Genomic DNA, 24,635 nt, shown 5'->3' on the forward strand with positions numbered 1-24,635 from the left:
AATACGGTTTGTTTTGATGCTTCCCGTCGTGTCGGGAGCAGCGGCGGCGTGATTTTTTCTTTCTGCAATGTGCTCCGTAATTTTACCGATAACAGACATGTCAGCAGCAGAAAGCCCAGCAGAAGTCAGCGGGCAGGAGGAGGGAGAGCTTAAAGGGACGAAGAGAAAGATGTCTCTCTCTCGGTGAGTAGTTTACAGAGACAGGAGCCAACTGCTGCTCCGCTAGCTAGCAGCTTCACTTGCCTTCGTATTTGTTTGTGTGGCGCGGCTTGAAATAAGTGTAACTCCTACCTTTTGGGGGGAATATTGTTTCTTAACAAACGCGAATAAATGACGCCAGCTAGCTTTATGCGTCTGCCTAAAGTGGTAAGGTTACAAAGTTAGCTAGGTAGCGACGCACGTGTCTCAGCGTCAGTTCATTCATTATTGTTAGATTATGTAAAGATAAATCTCCACCTCATTCATTTTATATGGGGAAGCCCTGCTAGACAGTGTCACTTAGTAGTTCGCCAGATTATACATGTTGTCATAAAGGGGAGAGTAGTAGTAGTAATAGTGGAGTGTGATTGGTCAGAAGAATATAATACATCCGCTTTATTGTCTTAGTGTACCTTTGCCCTACAAAAACGTAAATGTAAACGCTAACAAGTCCAACAACGAATAGTATTATGGAGCACTTTGATTGGTTGGTTACTTGGTTAATATTGCCATTAGCCAGTCAGTCGTGTCACAGCAGTGCAGATTGGCTTCAACAGGAGAAAACCCAGTTTTTACTCCTGCAAGCCAATAACATGCCATAAATAACCGAGTCTGTTTAAAAGTAAAGGATGCTGCTCGTGCCTCTCATTGTTCATATGACCACTAATGGTCTGTTTTTTTTAGTTGAGGTGATCAAATGTTAAAGATAGACTCACTTGAAATGTGTGTTTTAAATATGTGTAATTTCTTTAGGCCAAAATTTTCTTTATACTCTCTTTTTTTTTAATTTTTATTAATGTCTTTTAAGTGAGCTATGTTTTATATTTACCATCTTTGTAATTTATCTATTCATTGGCATTGGTCTACACTATGTTAACATGTTGTTTCCAACAGTTGTGGTATGTGTGGATCAGAGGAAGCAAAGTACAGGTGTCCTGCCTGTCTCGCGCATTCCTGCAGGTGAGATCGTGAATTTTAAATAAAAGCAAAGCAAAATAAGGAAAACAATAGCTTGATTTTGGCGCTGGTCTCCTGATTAGATTTCAATCCACATTCTAACATCAGTTCAAGATATGAAACAGTGAAAAGCAGAAAATTGGAGGAAACACCCCAACAACTATTAAAATTGTTGAATATTTTTTGGAAACCTACGAACTTTAAGTGAATAACTCTTGAAACTCTTTTTATGTTATTGCTTTCTATTTGGTGCACAGTGTGTATTTATCGCAATTTTTTTATCACTACCCATGTACATTCTAATTATGCCAGTTCTGTTAATCTTTGCTAGGTTAACAGGCATAGAGCATCATAAGACTACACTCAATTACCTTAAACAAAGGACTTTGGCTGCATCATTTTGTAAAGGTCAAGCTCTGATTTGGCTGAAATCATCTATCAAATCTTTATTGTAGGAAAAAAAGGTATTAACAATCTTCTCTATAATCTTAAATCAAATGATGCGAGCCAAACATGGGATTCACATTGTCTTGTCTTTAAAATAATTTGTGTGTGTTGGACAGTATACAATAGATTATATCACAAAAGTAAAGAAAGTGAGTTCAACCCAATCCCTTGGTTCACGCATTTAGTTTTTTTTGCTGTTGATTTTATTTGAGCAGTGAACACAGGAATCACAGCTATCCCACATAAGATTTTCACACATATTTGCACACAACTGTTGTTGGTTTGTTTGTTTTTTCACTACTTTAGGGACAATTTTGTAATTTGAGAATGGCTACCAGCAGATTTTTCCAGAACTTAATGAAAAATTACAAACCCTCTTTTTTTTTTTTTTAATTCAGGCATAAAATCTTGTTTATATTGTTAAAATTGCCATGTGATCATATAATTGAGATATGAGCTCTGTTTATGAGCAGATTTTCCTTTGATCCTCTGCTTTAACATTGCAATGAGCTCATTTAATTTCATACAACACAAAAGCTGTATTCCATCTGTGTCTAATATTACAAATTAAAACAAAAGCAATAGCTCTGTTTTTCCAATTAAAAAAAAAAGAGTAATCACTGAACTGTTATGTAACAGTATGTAGAAAAAAACTTGTTTATCTTTGCATGCAAAAATATAGTTTGCACAGAAAGGTAAAAGCCAGCATATTCAGTTAAAAAAAGACAAAAAACTCAATTTAAATTTATTTATTCATTCATTCATTCATTTTTTTTCCCGGTCCGATGTATTCACATATATTCTGTCAGCAGTTTGACTTGTCAGTGGACTAACCCTAAACCTGCCATTCTGCGTTTGACTGGTTTCTGTCCTGGGTTTCTTCTCTGCCCAAACTAAAATGCCACCAAATCAAATGAAAAACAAACAAACAAACCAAAAAAAAAACTGAAGCACAAAGAAATTAATTTGTCTCTGTAATTTTTTCAGCATGGCATGTGTGAAGAAACACAAGGAAAATTCTGGATGCAGTGGAGTCCGAGATAAAACTGCCTTTGTGAGCCTTTCGCAGTTTGATGAAATTACGCTTCTCAGTGGTTAGCATCCTCTTTACTCCTTTTTATCCTTTTTATTATAAGGATTTTATTTTTTCTTTTCATGTGTCAATTATAATATTTTATTAGTAAGTGACATTGTAAAAAGAAAGGTAACACTTTTACTTAGTGTATTTACTGTTTGTCCTTCACTTGCACTATAGACTATAGATATCTGGAGGACACTGGGAGATTTGCTGATGGTGCCACCAGGGACCCCCTCATCCGGAGTCCTCGTATCACTTCAAAAGTAGGTCTTAAATTCATAGATTTATACATCGTCTTGCATGCCTAATGTTGGGTAAAAGATGTCTGAAATACACTGTTAGAGTAGACTTTAAATTCTGAGCATGACTTAAGCCAGGTCATTGTTCTTGAGAGAATATATAGTTTTCATTATTGATTCAAAGCTCACAGTGTTCTCTTTAGCAAATCAAATAAAATCTTAAAAAAATGGCATGAATCCAGTTTTGTTTCCTCAAAGAACAAAGCTGCAATTCAACAGGCTATACAGTGGGGTCCAAAAGTCTTGGCCTTGTTTCAGTTAATTTGAATTGGAACAGACATACTACACCATTAGATAGGGGTTTTCTGAAGTAGTTGTTTTATTTCATTCAAATAATAACTCCTGTATTCAGTTGTTTGATACTTAACTAACAGCATATGGGCACTAATGTTCAGTTATAAAACATCTAAATTTCATAACTGTTCAGGCAATTCATCCAAGACTCTTAGAAATCTTAGTACCTAAATGTAAAGATAATATGGGTTCCCTTGAATGCACTGTTGAAATTTTCAAAAGCAGATCCATTTCTCCTGGAGCATGAACATGCAATATTAAACGCACCATCTAAAAAAAGATATATGGCACATCTACTGTGTTATACGAGTGCCATTAAAACCCTGTCCCTGAATTGGAGAATTCTACTGAGTTCTACTGAAGCCCTTGACTTGAAATTCGTATTACTCTCATTCATTCATTCATTTATTTCATAGCTGCACTAGCTGAGAAAATCACTGGCAAATGGCAGACAGGTGACAAATTACAGGAAAAACATAAAAAAATTGTACAGAGACAGGAGGGCAATGAGTACACTGAAGGGTTTGATTAGTGCAAATGTTTTGAATCATACACTGCTATAGCATCCAGTTGAATACCTATGGGAAAGATGACTGCTGTGTTAAACACCGCTCTCCCATCGTCATCAAAATGCAAAAGGAGTGAAAATCTTTTGGAATGTTCATCTGTCCAGTAGAGTTCAGAAACTCATAGAATTGATTCTGATGGGAGTGGCTCATGATGGCTTAACATTGAAGGAACTTGTTTTTGTTGTTTTCTTACATTTGTCATCCATCTGTGTTTTTGAACAGCAAGGCAAATGGCTGTAACTATAACAACATTTCTCTGTCAAATGTACTGGCACACCTAAAATCATCAAGTTTTTGTAGCTGCTGCTTGTGTGCTTTTACTGGGCAGAGCCATCTTTGCGTTTAGCTGTTTGCTTTAGTCAGTTATTCCAATAATTGTTAATTAAGAAAATCAAAGGACAGACTATATAGAAACCGATCTGTCAGTCCATTTTAAATGGCAGATGCACTAAACTAGCTGAAAATAACATTAATAAACATGTAGCTTTATGTGCCATTGTTTTATATTTTCTTGTTGTACGTATGTACTTCTATTAACTGAAACCACAGACACAAATTTATGACAGGTTTAATGTTCCTGCCAGGTGTCACCTGTTCTGTTGCTTGCCTGATATTTACTAGCTTGGAATAATGTGTGCTCGTTCTATGTCATCACAAATCAAACAGAGTAACAAAACTTAATCTCATTGAGAGGTAAATCTTTGGCGTGTGATGGCTTTTGAGGGTAGGTTAATTTCAGATTATTAAAAGTGCCGTACTCTTTCATTAGCATTGTATAGTCCTAGCATTTAATAAATCACTTTTACTGTTCCTCACTTATCCTCCAATTTGAAGTCATGAAGGAGCAACACGAATGGCAGAAAGGAAAGACTTGTCTGCTCAAATTTAGATGAGGGTAGTAAGGTAAAGTTCAGGTCATACTTACTTTAATTGTAATGAAACACACACAGCAGAACAGAACAGACGTCTGATATTCAGACCTATTTGTTCATGGAGATGATGTCTTTCCCACTGACTTTTCCATTGAACTTGGCTGTCAAACTGTCTGTGGCCACAGGAAATTAGTTCAAGGCTAAGAATAGGGGCTTCCTGTTACATCTTTTTACATTGATTTTGAATCCAAATTGGTCATCTCAGTTTTCTAATGCCTGTTTCTTTTTCTTTTTTTTTTTTTTTAACCAAATGGTGTTTAGTTTACTACCGTGGGTTGTCTATCATATGATCCTATGATAATATGCTCTTATGCTGTTCTGCACCATCCCGTACTCATTCACTTCTCTGCGGTCCAGGCAAAGAAGCTGGCAGCCAACGCAAGAAATATGAACATCACACTGAGGTTCCTCCCAGTCACCTTCACTAAGAGCAGAGAAAACTCCACCTTGTTCCTCACAAAGTAAGAATACTGTTCAATTGTACACAGTGCAATAACATTTTTCATGCCTAACGGTTTGGTTAATTTCGCCTGTTTTGAGCAACAAAAGGATTTACTAGTAGTCAAGGTTGCAAAGGTAATTTAGTGACACAAGTAATTAATTAATTCATTGTAATTAATTTTTGTTGGCTTCTAAAACTTCCCCTGTCTCATTGTTTTGAGAAGGTCATGACCGTAATGAAATACACAAATGATTATCTTATTTTTTGAATATCCTCTCCTGGGACTGAAGTACCATAGAAGACAAAACACAAACATGCTATAACAAACTTAAGTGACAGTAATATAATGGCACAGTTGTTTTGAGTTTCCATCTGAGCAGCAGTACTCCTATTCACCCAAACATTGTGAGACATGTTTATAACATGCTCAATCACAGTCAAAAGCAACACTCCATGACTTTTTTTTGCTGAATTTAAGTCCTGATGAAAAATTATGCTCTGATTAGCGATGTTTTCCATAACCACAGGATGGCACTCTTGTTAAGCCCTAACAGGAGTTTTATGAAGTGCTTGCTCTTCTCAGGTTAGTTACATGCCGACTGATGATGATGAAGCATTGATATTTCCCCATGATTGACAGCATAAAAAAGATAAGCATGAGATAGTTGAGTTATGACTGACACCCTTTAACAAACTGAGATGTGGAGAATAGTAGGCCACCCTTTTGATGGCCTTTGCCAAATGGCATCACTGTCGGTATGTTTACAGCTTTCTAAACAACACACACAAATATGCACACTTGCTGAAGAATTTTGAAACTGTCATCAATGCTGCAGACAATTCACAGTGGCTATTTTTGGTGGCATCCCCATCAGTGTGATTGTGGTCCAAGAACAACTTGAACTAGTGTAAGGTCAATAAAAATTGGTAAATTACAGGCTTTGATTTTCACATTCTATAATAATGTGTTATGTGGTTTTATAGTCAATTAAAATGGAGCACATTAAAATGATCTGATTATTATTTTACCTATCATCTCTGGCTCCAGCCTCTCAAGTTTAGATACTAGGACCAGTAGTTAAAAAGACCTGAAATGCCTAAAATCTTATTTACTTAAGATTTCTCACATTATTTTCATCTTCATATTCAAATAATGGCAAAAGATTAAGAAGTAACAAAGATAATTGTAAAATGGATAAAAAATTGTTTAATTGTCAATTGATCATTTAGATTTCATTGAACACAATAAAATACACATAGCCAACAAAGCTTTTGAAGTCTCAAAATTTTTTCCCTCCTTGGACACACTTCTGCCGCTGATTTTACCATTTCTTTTGAGGCTAAACCTTGCCTCTCTTATCCCACAGTGCGAAAATAGAATAGCAGCTAAGGGGGAAAATGAATATTGAAGTTTTACAAGTGTGAAATACCCAGGGACAATATTGGGTACCAATCAGCAAAGCCACTAAAAGAATCCTTTGTCAGTCCCTCCAGTTGGTTTATGTGGTTACTTTCCCTTTCACCACCCTCTTTTCCATCCTTAAAATCCACCACTCTGTCATGTCTGTCTCTGGTGTTTTGCAGGCACTTAAAGTTAAATATCCACGTCACATCTACGGATGAGGCAATATTATGTCAGGTTATAGTAGCAGATTCTGCCCACCTTTCAACTCAGTACTTCCCAATCTCATCTCAAATCTTGTCAAAGGGTGACAGGGAGTTTTTGTAGGATGAGACCAGTATGTCTGTGAAGTTTTAATAATTTAGAAATGTTCTGCACCAGGGAAATGAGCTCAATTCCCATAACTGCTCCAGCAAAAGACACAAGAAGACTCTTTATGCTCTTGCTATGACAGCATCCATAGAGGTATCATGAGCCAGCTGTGTAGTCTTTTTTTCTTTGTTTAGTCTAGTTAGTCGTGGTATGTCTCACTCTGAAGACTATTCAAATAACCACAACAGTGTACCATTCACAGAGCCACAAATGGACACAAGGGATGGGATGAAAGGTATATAATAAATTGAGGGATTGAGAGAGAATGTGCTTCAGAATGTACCAAGTACATAATATAAAAAGCAGATGTGTGAGCAGTGTGACTGCAGCTGGTTAGCGACATATTCATGCTACGCACTCACACTGCCAGAGAAGGATCATTACTGGCAGACGGCTGACTTCTGCGCTTTCATGCCTGCTGATAGTGCATGTGTGTGTGCAAGTGCGAATGCATGTGTGTGAGCGTGAGCATGTCTCTTTAATTAAATGTTTGAACTCAAAATAATGGCAGTGCAGCTACTTTCTTCCCACCTCTTGCCAGTGACTAATTTCAAAAACAAGGCACGAACAGTAAAGAGAGACAAAAAATTACAGACTACCTCTTAGTCCAGCCCTTGGAGGGTAAGTATATAATAGCTGGCATTTGGCAGAACATTGGGAGTAGTTGTATTAGGGTAGAATTATGTTTTCTACAGCCTCAGCCTGGCACGGCAAAGCATTTTCCTCATCAGTGACTTGAGTGGACTAACATATTGCATGGATAGTTACTGTGGATAATAGCTGAACGTATTTCTATAATAACTTCAGATCATTTGATGTATGAGATGGTTTGTATTTGTGCCATGTATGTCCCATATTGGGTATAGGACTCAATTAACCCAGATCTAATGGTTAAGGATGACTTATTTCACTTCCGAGGTAGTCACTGAAGACTAATGAACAAAGTTGGGTGAATAAAGAAGTTTCAGTTTAGATGTGCTCAGACAGCATGATGCTGTCATTTCACTGTAGTTTTTTTTTTTTAAATGCTGCAACTGTCCAGCTCTTGGGCATATTTTAAGATATCATGTTGTTGATGATGATGCCAGCTGTTTTTTCATTCCCACCTATGTAGAAATGTAGGCTAAAGATGAGTGGGGTGAGGGGTGCTGTGAATAAGTGAAGGACCTCATTCACGTTATCATTCATGTTCTAGCTTTAACTCAGTCATTCGTCAATGGAATTCCCAGGATTTCATGCAGCAGCAGCTGTGGCAAAGATGTTTTGGGCAGTTTTGCAGTAGGCTACATCAGAATCAATCCTATATTTAGCAGGTGGTTCAAAATAAGTAAAAGCCAAAGACAATGATGTATTTGTGACACATCATTGTCTTTTTTGCATTTACGGATAAAACATAGCTAAATAGCAGATTATTCAGTGGAAAAGCATTATTGTTATAGTGCCTTTATTTGCTCAGTTAATTCTGTAATATAGCAGTGGTTTATAGAAACCTGAGCAGTGTATGAAATATTATGCTATGCTATAATGCTATGAATAAATGCAGCAGTGAATTAAAGCAGACAGTGCCATATTTCACCACAGATTACATGGTGGGGGATGACTATTCGTCATTTTGCATGCTCAAATACATTACAATTCCTAATTTCCAAAAGATTATGTTAAAATTAAACAGCAGCAGCTTTTGTCATATGTTTTTCAGGCTTCTGGCTGTCATTGGCTTGATTAACCACTGGTGATGCAGAACAGAGTCAATGCCAATCGCCATCTGAGGCAAACCTCACATCAAAATGGCAAGCAGCAGTTTCATCAGTGTTGCATACGTTGTCATAATAATTTGCCACATAACCGTGTGATGCACACTTCTGTCTGGCTCTGAGAAATTCCAAACAATAAATTAACAAGATATTTCTGTACTGCACGAGCTCCAAAAATATCAATTTACCATGTTATCTTGCTCTGCCATGTTTGGTTGACTTAATTTTAATAATAAGTTTTCCATGTGTAGTTCATAGAAGAACTGTAGTGTTAATTACTTCTGGCCGTGGAAGTCACTTCTCTAATCCACAGTCCTGCTTTAGTTCCAGAGGTAGCTATTCATTAATTCATCTTCTGCAGCTTATCTGTTTATCAAGGACAGGGGGTTGCTGGAGCCAATCCCAGCTCACATTGGGTGAGGGCAGGGCACACCCTGGAAAGGTTGTCTGTGCTTCACAGGGCCCACCACACAAAGACAAACAGAGAAGAACAACCACTCACACTCACACTATGGACAATTTAGAGTCACCAGTAAACCCAAACGTGATGTCTTTGGATGGTGGGAGGAAACCGGAGTACCCGGAGGAACCCACACAGGCACAGGGAGAACATGGAAACTCCACACAGAAAGGACCCAGGCTGGGAACCGAACTCGCGACCTTCTTATTGTGGGGCGACAGTGCTACAATGGAATTCATAATCCCCAGATGTTAATTCTAATAACCTTGGGTATTAACTCCTCCTTTAACTTTGTACCTAGCATATTAAATAGTTCACATTTTGCCAGACAATTTAATGATTCATGATTTGATGTGCAAAGCTAATTACAGTTTTTTTGTTTTGTTTTTTTTTTTGCTACAAGTATGTCTCAGAGATACAAAGTCTTACATTTAGACAGCTATTGAGAGACCTAGCACATGATGGCAACTTTGTGTTTTTCAGAGAACGCAGACCTGACTTAATATTGCAGCATTTGCCCAAAAGCTAAAGTTCAAAATAAAGGAGTATACTTAAGATGCAGCATCCTATAATCTTTGTCTCCTCTTTCCCTTTCGGTCCATTAACCTCTTAGCCAATCTACCCTCTGAGGTTGTGGAACCATGCATTTAGATACTATATTTATTTGCTGTATATCAGTACAGATGCCCCAGATTCCTGTCCTCTCATCTCACTGACAAGCACTTACTACCTCAATTTTGGCATCTGCCTCTGATGGGTAGATACAAAGGATGCATGGTTTTATACGTAGCACCATTTTAGCTACATCTATCTTTTCTTCAATCCAGCTGGATGGATTTCTGTTCTGACTGCCAGACCACCAGTCACCACCAGTCTCTAGTGTTGATTGCATAAGCAACTCCAATAATGTCATCACCAATTAATTAATTCATCCATTCTCCTCTGGGTCTGCTTTATTTCTAGTGTCCCTCATTGATCATTGGAACCAAAATTGCATACTGAAATGCTTGAGGGTCCAGTTTACTTGAAAAAGTTTGTATAAAAGAGCTTGCCGCCTGATTATCTACAAGACTCTTTTGTGTTTTGCTTTTCTTTGTTGATTCAGTGCAATGAACAAAGACAAGAACAGCCTCTCCTTAAAGGCAGTCATGGTGATGCAGTTGTATACTCCAAGAATTGAAAGCAATAGTCTTATAAAGAAGACAATAAAACCTGACACATTCAAATAATACCTTGATTCACATACACAAACACACTTAGCCAGCAATACCATGAAGGATTGATTGTCAGATGATCTATTTTGGTGAGCAACAAAAAATATAATAAGAATAGTTGTCGGTTTTAACAGTGTTGTTAATTTTAAAACTGTTAATTTTAACAATTAACAGTTTTAATCCAAGAAATTACAGGAAAAAAGCCACCTGCCACCTATCTAAAATCAATTTATGACTGGACTACTGGTCATCGATCAGTAGCCATATGTGTCTTTACATGCACCCTAGATTAGTCAGGGCAGTTTATGATCAGTGGGTTCCCTTCTTGGACGTGAGCTGTGAGTTAAGGTTTCTGATGTTACTGGAAGGGGGCCTCATTTAACGAGAATGTCATTATTTGTGCCCCAAGAACCTGAACACCGGGCTTCGTGTTTATAAAACTTCCGAAGGCAAAAATCACTATTATAGATTTTGGTAGGAATGACTACATCTTCTGAAAAGCAAAACTGAACTATCCCTTTTGCTGACTTCTCAGTTAAGCTTCAGGACTTGACTAACCTTAGTTGCTATCTTGCATGTTGCATCTGTCTGAAAATTGATTAACTGAAATATTGTTGCTATTTATTTTTAAAAATTCAGCAACAGACCATTCCTCCCAAAAATCCAACAGCCGTACCTTAAATAGCCGAGTTTCACATTTTCTTTGGTGCAGACAAGGGATTCTAGCTGTTTTTATTGTTTAGGTTGTGCAAAGAAGAAACAGCAGTCACTTAGAAAGTAGGAAGAGATGGCTGCTTCAGTCCTCACTTTGCTACTCAAGCTGCTGAAAATAATTTAAAATGCAAAAACACCTTAGGGCATTTTTAACACTATCGTTTGAAGGGCAAATGTATAACTACAAGGCAGTGATTTTACTCTTCACTCTTTTCTGGCGATGTATGAATCCTATTTCCTCCAGTAAAGCTTACTTCTTGTGTAAGCTTTACTGTAAGCTTGTGACCCAACAGCTTGTTGGTAAGTAAACCTTAGTGGCTGTTGAGGATTAATCTCTCTTGAATAAAAATGCTAATGTAGCCCATGTATGGTGACACATTCTTTCAGTTTGGAATTTTGCTGAGGTTAGAAACCTTCCAATGTAATCTTTTAGTGATTGAAGTGTGTAACCTTAGGAAACAGTAATGTTTTCAGAGAAAAATGGTACAGGAGTATGTGAAGGAGCTGTATTGCATAGCTAGCTTTTTACCGTTAGCCACCATTCTCCCTTTTTTAGTTTAAATGTTCTCAAATATTAAAAATTTTCAATAGTTCAAGTTTAAATATTTTTCTCAGGGCCTTTAAATTTAAACGTATTCCACTGCAGCCCTACCTGAAATGATTGCATGCATCTTGGGGCAAGCCCATTTTTCATTGACAGACATAGTTTCCATTTGCCATAATAATAGAATAATGGCATCACACCTGGTGCTCCACCTTCATTGCCTTGTACACCTAAACACACACCTGCACACCTGTGGAAGTGCACACACACTGACTCACCAAAGAAGAAACTCAGCCAAACCTAAGTAAACACATAAATTCCTCTGACTCAGAGGTTAGAGGTGTTAAGTACCTCCTACAGTTACGTAGGGAATCCCCTCCCAGCCCCTTGTCTACACTCCCAAACAGTGTCTACTGCAACCTTCACTTCCTCCAGCTTTACCCCTTCACTCTTTCCTTACAAGCAGATGGAAACTTGTATGCATTTCTCATTGTTCTGCTTGTTTCTCCACTTTTCGGCTCCCACTAACCAAGTTGTGCAACTTCAACCACTGGTTATCGTGTTTCTCAGAACATTGAGTATTTGTAGTTCTAGTCTATTGTAGTGTATACCTGTTGATACAAAAAATGCAAATAGATGGGTCAAAGGTTAAATCACAGCTACCTGTGTATTATTTAACAATTGCTGTGTTCATTGTCCTGTAAATACATGTGAACACTCATATGCATTTGATATAAAGTAAATATTTAATTTTAGGTCCGCATATATGCACAAAAAGTATTCTGAACTCACAGTCCTCTAATGGGATTTAGCCTCGATGTAGCTGCATTGCATTAATGTTTGTCCTTACACTAGAACATCCACATCTCAAATAAATTGAAATACACTTAACGAAAGTAATGACCAGGGGCTGTTATCATCAGCGTTTAGTCTATGAACTGCCAAAACAAGCAAAAACATTCGTCTAGTTTTTTCAGACCCCAAGGTAACATGTCTGAGTGTTGTTTGCTCTGATTTAACAGTCCAAAGCCTAAATATTTTTATTCTGATGCATAAATTAGAGGAAAGCAACACGTCCTCACAGTTGAGAGGCTAGAAAATGCTAATAATTTGCATTGGTTCTTGACTAATGAATAAAATTATGAATAAATGACCAAAATGATTTTTGTGCAAGTGATTTTAAACAGATGGACCAATTATTAAACTACACACATTAACACAGCAAACATGACTAAATTAACACATATAGTTATGATTGTACTGCATCGACAGATTGTATTTATTTATTGTTGGTTTCAAAATAGGGTCAAATCTCTTTAACGTAACTAGATATCTACACAGAACTTTTTTAGATGAAGAAAACTATTTAGTATCAAAAGTATTAAAGATATCAAAAGAAACCTCCAAATCGTGCTCTAAATCACTCTTGGTGGTACTAAAGCCCCTAATAACAAGGCTTCTTGCTTGTGCCTTACAATTAAGCTTTGCGTCTTTCTGAGGGCATGTTTCATCTTCATTCCTCAGATCCATCAAGGCCTCCATCCTCTTACTCTGATGGAGTAGAGGTTGATGAGTCAGCTCCACCCTGTATATGGCAAACTCTGTGGTCTTGGTCAACACAACTCCTTGTAGTTATGCTCAGCACTCAGTATGTGGGGTATATGAACCTGGAGTTTGTGATGCCTTGCCAATGGCCTATATTCAGTTTCATAGAGGCAGTAACGGTTATACATCTATGATTAACGTGGGTTCATCCAAAGAGTAATCCATTTGTTGAGAAAATAGAAGGACAAATCAAACATGACAAAATGGTTGTCATGCTGTCATAGTTCAGTTCATCAGCAACTTATTGGTAGATATTATAATAAAAGATTTAAAAGGGTTGACTCAAGTCTTGTTATTTATGTCTACCAAACAGTTTCATATGACATTTTGTTGGCTATTACTGCATCATGGTGACAGTAGTAGGGAATAAATGTTTGGTTGTAGAGCACGCCCAGCAACCCAGAAAACCCAACCTCATTTAACAGTTACTGCCCCAAAGCATTACCCCAAAAGAGGTGATCATTATGTGAAATCCACCAGCTGCTGTCCTTGTATTGAGTGTATATTTAATGGTCTCCATGGAAACTCTAGTTTATTCATTTACACACACAAACAGGCGCAAACAGACACACAGATGGACAAGATCTTGGAACAAGCCAGGCGTATTGTCTTGGACAGATGAAGACTGAATTCCATTTTATGCTCAGAGTTTAGACAAAGGCATTTGTGTTTGACTGTGAAGGGGATACTGTGAGAGCACTGGTGACCTCATCCGTCTCTGTTGAAAGAAACCCATCAAATGCTTTGATAAGCTGACAATAAAAATGAATTTCTCTTTGTCTTATTCAGGGAAAAACGGTTCCTTTGGCACCTGAAGCTAATCTTTCCTCAAAGCAATACAGAGTTCAGTCGGATCAGGTGAGTTACATAACATTATTGACCAACTTCTTCTTGATTTAGTATCAATACCTGTCTCACAACTTGAAGGAGAACATATAAATACATTATGTGCATATACTGCACTCTGCTTCTGCCTGATTTGTCTTTTCGTTTCAGAGTGTCCGACACACAAACCGTGGAGCAGATTTTGACCCACTATATTCACCCTACAGAGTCAGACCCTGTGACACGACAAAAGTGAGGTTTGCCCATCTAAAACTTAAACTCAATGTAACTGTTTATTTCTGATTGTCGGACAAAGGAGAAACTGATTGAACTTCCTAATTTCATTGCTATTGCTGCCTATAGTACCAATCCAATAACACTTTTTCAGAGACATAGCAGTCACATAATAGAAAAAAACACTTGATAATTCTGTGAAACATATTCAGCCACTTCCCCAATGCTCCAATCTGCTGGTTTATAACAGCCAAATGGGAATGTATCAAGCCAATCGTATTGTTGTACTGACGCAAGCGAAACATTGTACACATGTAGTTGAAGTATAACTGAAAATGAAAATGTTAATATTATTATATTTAGTTTTATCACTGTGGTTTTAGTTTTTTGAGTTCATTTATTCCCACTAACCACAGTTCTTGCAGAAAAGATGGATCAATATGTTGCATTCAGTGGTAGACATTCAACCAGCCCACACCAGTGGTTTTATTACAGCTACTGTCATCACTGTGTCATGAATACAAACACGAACTTTCACAATGTGATAATGGATCTGGACATCAACACTGTTTTGATACATGGCTTTAAGGATAATGAGTCTCACTGTTTATTGTTTTCTCTTGAAAAGTTCAAATGAGCAGTTTTAGTGTAGGCAGCTGTGAAGTGTCTTTAGTTAGTGGGTTCTCTTGTTTAAAATGCTCATGACAATTCTTATTAAATGCTGCTATGATGAAATCTGCGCTTCAAGCAGCACGGCATCATACACCCTGACTCCCAACACCATTTACATTCATCTTTTATTGCATTGTAGTGCCTTGACAATCAGCATATGGGCCTTTTGTGTTGTTTAAAACTGTTTTGGCAAGATGCCTTAGCATTACAGATGGCTCTATGACAGTTGAGAAAACAAGAGTGGAAATAAAGGTTCAATTAACTTTTTTTTGTTTCTTTGTTTTTTGTATTTTTTTGTATTTTATTTTACATTGAAATTCTGAATTGATCAATTGATTATAATAATAGCTGTTGATTAATTTTCTGTCATATGACAAACATTCTTTGAATCCAGCTTCTTAAGTAGAGCATGTTGGTTTTCTTTTTTTATCAATGCAAGCAGGTTGAAATTTAAAGCTTAAACACCATGATTATTTTTCACCCTTTTCATCATTTCATAGACTTGGCAAATAATCACTTTCAGCACTTGTTACTTCACTTTGTCACAGTGGTTTCCTTAGGTTGAATTTAAATCTCCCATTCAATAGATCAACATGTTGAGTGGCCGCTTTTCAATGTTTTATTTTGTTTTTTTTTATATTCCATGAATGAATGTATTGAAAATTTTATGCAAAGGTCATTTCTATCTGGAACTTTCATATCAACTAACTTATTGGAATTTCACTCACACAGAATTAACTTGACTTGTCTTCATTTTCTGTCTTATTCCAACAACCTACATTTATCTTTGTAATGTTGCTGTTTTCAATTATTTTGTTTATTCTGACATCAATATTAGTCTTTCAAAAAGATAAGCTCTTTAATTGCAGAACACTAAAATCAAAACTTCTGACACTAAAGTGATCTAACTCTTCTAATCTAAACTTTGCATTGATAACACTTATGAGTGTTATCACTGCAAACCCTCACTGCAGTGACGGGTCTACAAAAAGGATGCTTATTGTAGATTGGTGTACTACTTTTGATCGAATCCTGGCTTAGCAGCCGTTCCGACACAGCTGGCCATCACTGTCAGCAGCCTGGCAGATTGTCCCTTACAAATATGAGCCTACACATGTATCAGTCAACACCCTAGATGAGTGTACGTATGGATCTCAGCTGTGCTACACTCAATTACCTCTCTGTTTTGACCTTTATTGTGGCCACCTTAAAGAACTACACAGTCAAAAACCCTCATCTTTTTTATACTACCTTTAGGTGAGATTGGATCTGAGTCTCTTACCCCTTGTGTTGTTGCAAATTTCTATTTCAGGTTGAAGATGTATGTGCAGGCCCCATTTGATCATGTGAAAGTCTTCATGAAAGCAGAAGGAAGAAAGGCTAACTCGCTGAGGTGAGATTTGCCCTCTCTTTTCATTGTTTTATTTCACATGATGTGCAATGTGATGTTTTCTTGATAAGCAGGGGACCTGTATGTTTAGCTTTCCCCCCAATCAATTCTTGAGTTCTCATCCTTTTCTCAGTTTTAGTGCAATTAATCAATAGGCCAACAGCTCATGGCAGTGGTGTTAATGCAGAGGATGGGATGTGAGGCCGTTGAAAATTGCTCCTAAAAAGTGAATAAATTAGTGTAATGAAGCTTATTGATGATAAGAGTACAGTTTCAACAGAGGATATTAAATATGCTTTATTATAATCTAACAATGCTATTGTTGCAGCTGTTCATTACTTAGGCATTCTGAGACGTGTGACTGTTGAATTAGTCTTTCCAGTCATGACTGGTTCATTCAGTGTATATGAAATCAGCATAATTTGTCAACATTACATCACACACTTGTAAATTCCTGCAAAGCTACATAACACTTGTGAAGTAAGGCCTAAAGGGTTTTAAGCATTCAGATGTGGCGCTTATCACTTATCTACTTTCATCCCTGCTCTCTCCCTCGCACTTACTGTCTCTATGATTTAAATCCTGTGTTCTTTCTTTTCCCATGTTATCTGCCTTTCATTTTGGTTTTTATTGTCTTTTTTTTCTCTCACAAGCAAAGATGTATGGTGTTGATTGCACCCATTTCCTTTACCTACTTTCAATTTCTTTGGATGCGCTCCATTTACACTTAGTCGTGGCGTGAATGATGAGCTTTGATTTTCATAATCATTACCCCCTTGCCAACTTGAGACATCACAAAACTTCCTATCCCATCATTCATCCTTGTAACACGCATTCTGCTTTTGTTTCGCTGAGCAGGCTGGGTCCACTCTAAGCAGATTAATTATATTTTATGGCAGCATAAAGAGCAATTACTAAAGGGCGAGGTTATAGGTGTGACAGCTCAGTGCAAGCCGAGATTTAACAGAAGTTTTCAGGTTTTCACCTGCAGCACTTTAATGAATTTAATTAATGCTTGAATGCTTCTTAAATGTTAAAATAACTTCAAAATGGCAACTTAACGATTATATTATAATAACAGTGTAAATCACAAGTTATTTTAAGGTATGACAAGGGATCCTACTGCATAGTGACAGGTTAATAATTCATACTCTTGAAGAGATGTTCCAACAGATTTTTAGTGTGTATATAAATGTACATTTTTGCAATCTAATCAACAAAAATAGAATAATAATAGAAAACAACTCTGCAGATGTTTCATGATTTTAACATTTGCCCACCGTTTGCTTCATTGATCAGGGCTTTATGGTAATGGGAAAGGGCAGATAGAAGACTCTCATTGAAAGAGAGATGAAAGTTTTAAGTTTGTATATATAAGCACTTGAAGAACCCACACTCTGAGAATAAAACATTCTCAGATCTTAGAAAGTACAAATTGAGCATCTCAGTGGTAATATTGTCCTGTGGTTTTAAACAGCACAGATAAGGACAACAGTCAAGATTAAGGGAAACAGCAATCAACATTTTTTATCATGCTTTCAGAGGGAAACATATTGTACATCTAAATTTAAAAGGTTTGCATTCGACTTTGCAACTGTGTAACAGATGCAAAAAGATAAGGGAGGGTTTTTACACACTACCAGCTACAGAGCAGAGAACCAATCGGAAGAAGGACTTTGTCAATGACTACAAATATTTTTTCAAATTTGTCCAGAGACAGTCAGCATCCACTTTGTCATGAGGATGCTGCTTTAAAATGGGGGCAGGCATCTACAGTGGCAACAAAAAAGTTGTTCTCATCATGCCTTTTGGTGATCAGTTAACTGTTCACAATTTTAGTTTTTGATAAATGAGTCGTAAGACTTATCTTCTATATAAGTTCTTTCCCATTTCCATTTAAATATTTTGTAAATGACTCATGTCAGCAATTAAACTGACAAATTAATTGTCCTGAAGAAAAACAAGTAGAGGAAGCATGTTTTGACTGTGCCCATGGCCCAAGTTATGCACTGAAATAAATTTTGATCTTTGGCCCACTTTCTCTTTGTTGCATAATAGAACCATGGCCAAGCTCTAATAAGAAGAGAGGCCCATCCAAACTGAGGTCACATCACTTTTTAAGGACTCCAAACAGCCAAAGCAGTAAAACCACAAAGTGGCCTCCACTTTCTGAATAATAAAGTCTTAAAAGTAAACCCCTAATTTTGAAGTTTTAACATTAGTACTATGAATTCATAGTCGGGTGAGCAGCCTCTAAGTAGCTATTACTACACCTAACACAAAGGATGACTGCATTGTTTAAGCCTAACCTAGTCAAATAAAAGAGTACTTTGTGTTAAATTAAACATGGATGTGTGACCAGTCAACATCCTCTGCCTGGAAATGAGACAGGCTGTGCATCAAGGGAACTATTCAGACCCTTTTGGATGTTTGTTTGTTTAATTAGCTTTTTTTTATTATTCATTCCACTCCTGAAATTCACAGGATTCCCTCCCCTCTTTTCCATCACTTTTCCTTTCATTGCCTGTTGATGAGTGTGAATTAGGGATGCTGGCTTTACCTTTTCCAGCAAAGAAGGAAACTACTGTTTCGACCTGTAAGGCACTGACATTTCTGTCCTGCCCTAAAGGTGCTTTCACTGTCATATCTGTGACAAAACCTTCTCCTTAGCCCTCCATGTCCATCCATTTCCCTCGGGTTATGCACAAGTTGGTTTCTGTGCCACAGATGCTTCCTTAGGTCTCCTGCATGTTGGCTATGGTTTGGTATGATTACTGAAATAGCAAGGCAATAAATTGTAGCAGGTCATATTTTATAATGTTTCTGATATTTCTCTGATCAGATTTGTGGGTATCCTTGTTTGATTAGGTTCCAGCATTATTCTGCCCCCCTCCCCCCAAATAAAACAAACCTTTCAGAAGCCATTCATTGTCAATTACTTCAGTGGCATATGCAGCTGAGGGAGGCTCAATGTTAGAGCAGTTATGCTGTCCAAAACATGAATCTTGGTGTATATAGTTCTCATTACTATTCAAGTGGTTCCAACAATGGGAAATTTATTCTATTTATACTATCACAATCAGCAAAGAACATAAACAGTTTCATCTTCATGAGAATACATAAATTAAAAGATTGAGAACTGGAAACAAGGGGTTTGGGTTATATATTCTAAATATTTAAAAGACAAACTTTTAATAGAATATTACTAGGAAACAATGGAAACCTTTTTGCAACCAGCAGCATCCAAAGATTGTCCAAGTTCAACAGAAACCAAAACAAGAGTATTTTTCTCCCAATATATTACAGTGACAAGATAATACTGGTATCAACCAAAAGATAGCTCTGTACAATTTATTTTCATGGTAGATTATCCCAAGATTTCAACACTATTATTTGCTATCACAATAATGTCTATTCAATTTCAGTGTCTCCTTGCTGCAGCTATCTCCCTATTGATGGGTCTCAGCAGTGGAGGGGAAAATAATAGGAACCTTCCTGAAGGACATCAATTTTGTGCTGTTCATTCACTAGAACACTATATAGAGACCAGATGTTTTTGTGTTCTTGGCTGAGCCATCCAGCTGTGTCTCTAGATATGGCCAGAGCTTTAACAATCCCATCGACACCACAGGGGAGTCACAATCTGCTTTGCCATCTACCCTTCTTTCTCTGTTGTTTACAGGCCCTTATGTTTTAGTTTAGCTTGTATATTCACAGAAATAAAAAACATCCCTTCATTTATTACAAGTTAGACATTAAAAACAAACGAAATGGAAACAGCATTTGCTGGGTACAAACATTCTAAGTGGATGCAGTCCTTGTAGACATTCTGCTTTTGCTAGCTGTTTTCTTTTTTATTATTATTATTACAAAACAAACTGGTCTCACATACTAACCTTTGACCCTATTTTTTGCCACCTTTTATTTTATATTACCCTCCTGCCCATGGGTGAATTTCTTTGTCAGCATACAGTATGCAATTGGTACGTCTGTCATGTAGAGCTCTCTCAGACCATTTGCTATAATGTGGGGAAGAATTTCCCCGCATGTATTTTGAGACCCATAAACTGTCACTTCTTCCCTCCATCCCGCCCTGCAGGAAGTAGAAAAACACACTGCCATTTATTTGTGGGATTATATGACATGATTTGAGCCCACCAAACTCATCCAGGAGGGAGAGCTGCTTGGGACCTTGCCTTACAGTAAAGACCTGTAAATGTCATATTATAGCTCTCTGAGTTCTTTGATTGGTTTCGACAGTGGGTGTCCTGGGCGCTCTCAGTCTGCTAGTGCTTTTAGCAAAACAAACAATGGCTCAATAATCTTCAGTCTCTCAGGGCTTTGACATCTGGTGGGGATGGTGCCAGTTACTGTATATACCCAAAATATATTCCTTGCATTTTGGTGATGACAGGCTCAGCTGGATGATTCTGAATCAGTTGAGTCTAGAGGCAATCCATGTCTCCAAAGAATCCAGTTAACTATTTAGTGATTTATGACCATCCCTAATGTATGACAGGAATACTTAGTGACAAGATTAGACTGATGTAATCTCATACAGAGAACTAGGGAGGGGTGAGACAGCAAAATCATATGACTGAGAGTGATGCTCTTGAATTTTAGTAAAGCTAGTTTCCATCTCCTGGGACGAACACAAACACCAAGCAGGATCTTAACTTTGCCAAGCCCTGACTCAAATATGCCATCAGCATGTCACAGGCAGCTATAAAAAAAAAAGGCAGGCTCAGGAGTTTCTTCTACAATAGCTACTTTTTGCACTGGCCTAATTGATACATAGCATCTACCAAGAGTGTTGTCATTATTTCTTTTAAAATCCTCATTGTTGTTTTTGTCTCTCAATTTTATCTGAAAAGGTACCACGAGTTGGATATTCAGAAGAGTTTAAGGGACAACCTAAGCTACAAAATGCTGATTGAATATCCGGTGCTGCATGTTGTACTCCAGGAACGTTGGAAAGACTATCCCCTTAAAGGACCAGGTACAAAGAAAAAAAAAAAACAAAACCCTTACCTAGTTTTCATTATACACTAATTTCTGCTCCATCACTAACATACTATCAGAAAAACTAATTTCTTCTTTACTTTGTCCAGCTTAATGTGCACCTTTTAATTTTTCCCTGATGCTGTATGTAACTAAAACGTGCCAATATATGTCAAATAAAAATTCTACTTAGCTCCAAAACATCAGCACATCTCCATCATGCTAATTCCAACAATATTGTATCATGTTCTGGTCGTTGCAGCTGAAAGAATCATGCTCCTGTATTTTTCACCATGGCAACATGTTACCCCAACCGAAATGAGTGTGTCCTGCACAGCATCATCCACACTGAGTTAACCTCGACAGCAGCCATTTCCAAAAACAGGATCAAACATAGCTTACTGTTGAATTGCGGCCTAATGAGTTGTGGATCGACATAAGATGAGAAGACAGGATGGCACCCTGTGCTTTTCTTACCTGTTCGTGAGCTTCTTCTAGCGTCAGATATTTAGAAACAGTGATATTCCTCTACTCGCATGTGGTCACACAATGCCTATCTAGTGTTAATATGGTTTCAAAAGGCCACAGTAGACGATTATTCTTGTGCTGTCAGAACAGATGGCAAGAAGGACAAATAAGGTAATTTTAGCCTGTGTGTGTGTGTGTGTGTGTGCGGCGTGTGTGTTTTCAGTGATAAGGCCTCTGTGCTGCACTGTTTTGCTATAATGTTAGCCACTGAAACATCCTGATAATTGCACATGCCATGGCCTGGGAAGCTTGTCAGGAAGCGATAACAAGCAATAGGACACAGTAGCAGTGGCGTATTCAGAGGATAAAGTAATGCTGAAGTTCTTGCAGGCTTCATGCAAGAAGCATGCAGTTGCTTAAACTACATTCACTCAGTTAAGGTTGACTCTTATTATGACGTTATGCTTCACACAGAGACAGAACAGGTCTAAAATAAAAAGTTGTATCTAAATATACACATAAATATATAAATATATACTTTTTTTTTTTTTTTTAAGCTGTTCTCCTTGTGTGAGTGCCCTCATATAAGTGATAAGAGGACCTCAAATTCTCTAAGTACTCATATGTGCCAAAGACAAAGAGTTAATATGAGATTGTTTTTTTAGTTGCTTTTCAAATTACAGTGCAAAGCTGTAAAGCTGAAATACATTAATCTTTCATATTACTGCCTCAGCTGTTCAGCCATTTTTAAAGATACAGGGGAAATATGACGGTCAAAGTGTCAAAGGTTTAAAGTGAATTACAAAATGGATGGATTGGATTTTTGTGATTAATATTTAAAGTTCAGTTTAAGGAATTTATTCTACAGCTTTCCTTTCACATGTTCTCCCTACTTGATTGCATAACTAACTACTTGGAATTCTGCGTCATCCTGCATGGAACTTATTAGTCATTCCCTGTCTGTGCCAGCCCTTGCTTCTTCGGCACTGTTTCAGCATGACCCCTGCTGTGCCTAATAATTTTTAAGCAAATGATTACGCCAATCAATTGTTAAGGTTTGAACGTACAAGAATTTGCTGTTGCATTAGCTGTTTAACCTTACACACAATTGGGGTTTATATTTTTTCAGCTGAGCCTGCATCAACCCAGAGTTGTTTTGCAAAAAAGGATCTGGACCAGGTTGCACCATCCCTACAAGGGTCTCTTAGCACAGGTGGAACCAACAACCAAACAGGAATCCATGACACCAGCCATGAAACTGAGCCCCCAGTAGACAAAAAGGCTAAAAGAGAATCAGGAGTGGAAGAACTAGAAGATGGAGAGATTGCAGACAGTGGTGAAGAAGATGAGGAAGAAAACATTGAAGAAAATGGCTTTGGTGATGGCAACAACCCTACTAATGACATGCAAGTGATTCAGGATGAACTTGGAGTCGATGTGGACATTACAGTTGATGGTGACATTAATGAACACGAGGACATCAGCAGGGATCAGTGTATAAATGAAGATCTTTCAGTTCTGAGGTCAGCATGACTCAAGAGAATGCACTGAAATAGTTGGGACCTGTTCATACCCATCACTGTTGAGATGAAAATGAATCTGCTGAAGCTGCTGACAGCTGTGGATTACAATTATAATACCCAGATGTTCAGGATGACATGAGTGAGGAGGCAGACATATTTCCCAGCAAGTCATTGGATATGTTGCAATATACAATGTTTTCGATCCCAGATTGTTTTAAATGACAAGGTTAGCAGTTTAACAAATGTATAATGGACGCTACAGGGAATGATTTCAATCTTGATCATTTTGGTTTAGGCCCAAACTGCCTGGAATTATGCTTTTCTTAAATAAAGACATTTTATGGAAATATTTTTAGGAATCTGTTTTTATTCTGCTGGACATCTGAGGCAGATGCTGAGAACTAAAATATCATTTTTTTGCTCAATTCATTTTCATGCCTCATTGCTTACCTTTAAAATTGACACACGCTATCATCTCTGAAAATTCTGTGAGAAGGTCACTTTATTAGGTGTTTGAGAGCTCTCGATCATCTTGGTTCAACCACATCTTTTTAGATGATCATGATGTTATTAAAACTCCATCCATCCATCTGCAGCCACTTTATTCCATTTCCAAGTTGTGGGGGAGTGCTTGTGCCGATCCCAGCTCACTCTGGCCGAGTGTGCGGTACCCCTGGACAGGTTGCCAGTCCATTGCAGGGCTTGATTAAAATTCCAAGAAATATAATAAATAATGTTATTGATTTGTCAATATTGCTCCTATCAATGTCCGAAGTGCTTCGCTAAAAAAGGAAAACGATGCATTAACTACTGCAAACCTTTCTGCTCAGGAAGGATGTGAAATATTATTGAAAACGGCCCGAAAAAAGACTGCCAACATGGAATAAATTTACCTTGAAACGTGATCGTTTTGTCATCTAAAATGTTGTTCACGAAACAAAGCTCAGTATTTGAAAGACAACTTTCATTATACTCTGAAGAACATATCTTTGCGTTTGACACTCATGAGGTAATGTGAGAAAAGAGAAACCAGACCCCTCTGTCAAGCTTCAGTGACCATTAGTCTCATTTTCCATCAGCTAATAAAAATTAAGGCTGTAGACATTCTCATCTTTCTGACACCTCTGGGGTATCTCCTTGTGTGAATGATTTTACGCATGTGATGCTTCAACATGTCGTCATCTTACCTAATGTTAGTTTATTACGACAACAGAGTGCCAGTAATAATCGACAACATAGCC

General features: G+C 37.5%; 1 protein-coding gene across 2 annotated transcripts; it reads left to right on the forward strand.

Moving 5' to 3' along the window:
* znhit6 (zinc finger HIT-type containing 6) lies at positions 1–23,721 on the forward strand. Of its 2 annotated transcripts, none has more exons than XM_029500455.1 (10): positions 1–183; positions 1,093–1,158; positions 2,590–2,696; positions 2,858–2,943; positions 5,132–5,235; positions 14,071–14,139; positions 14,278–14,358; positions 16,325–16,405; positions 21,277–21,401; positions 23,001–23,721. In XM_029500455.1, exons 1-10 carry the CDS (start codon positions 68–70, stop codon positions 23,402–23,404), a joined length of 1,239 nt encoding a protein of 412 aa, XP_029356315.1. In that variant the 5' UTR covers positions 1–67; the 3' UTR covers positions 23,405–23,721. The 2 variants fall into 2 exon arrangements, with proteins under 2 accessions (XP_029356315.1, XP_029356316.1); XM_029500456.1 differs by lacking the exon at positions 23,001–23,721 and adding an exon at positions 21,666–22,218.
* The last annotated feature ends 914 nt before the right edge of the window (positions 23,722–24,635 follow it).

The sequence above is a fragment of the Echeneis naucrates genome, chromosome 4, assembly GCF_900963305.1.
Source record: "Echeneis naucrates chromosome 4, fEcheNa1.1, whole genome shotgun sequence".
Lineage (NCBI taxonomy): Eukaryota > Metazoa > Chordata > Actinopteri > Carangiformes > Echeneidae > Echeneis > Echeneis naucrates.

Excerpts from the sequence above, each read along its gene's own strand:
- znhit6 (XM_029500455.1), top strand. The coding sequence starts at position 68 with ATGTGCTCCGTAATTTTACCGATAACAGACATGTCAGCAGCAGAAAGC. Across the intron at positions 2,697-2,857 it reads TGAAATTACGCTTCTCAGTG|ACTATAGATATCTGGAGGAC; the intron begins GTTAGCATCCTC and ends CTTGCACTATAG. Across the intron at positions 5,236-14,070 it reads TCCACCTTGTTCCTCACAAA|GGAAAAACGGTTCCTTTGGC; the intron begins GTAAGAATACTG and ends TGTCTTATTCAG.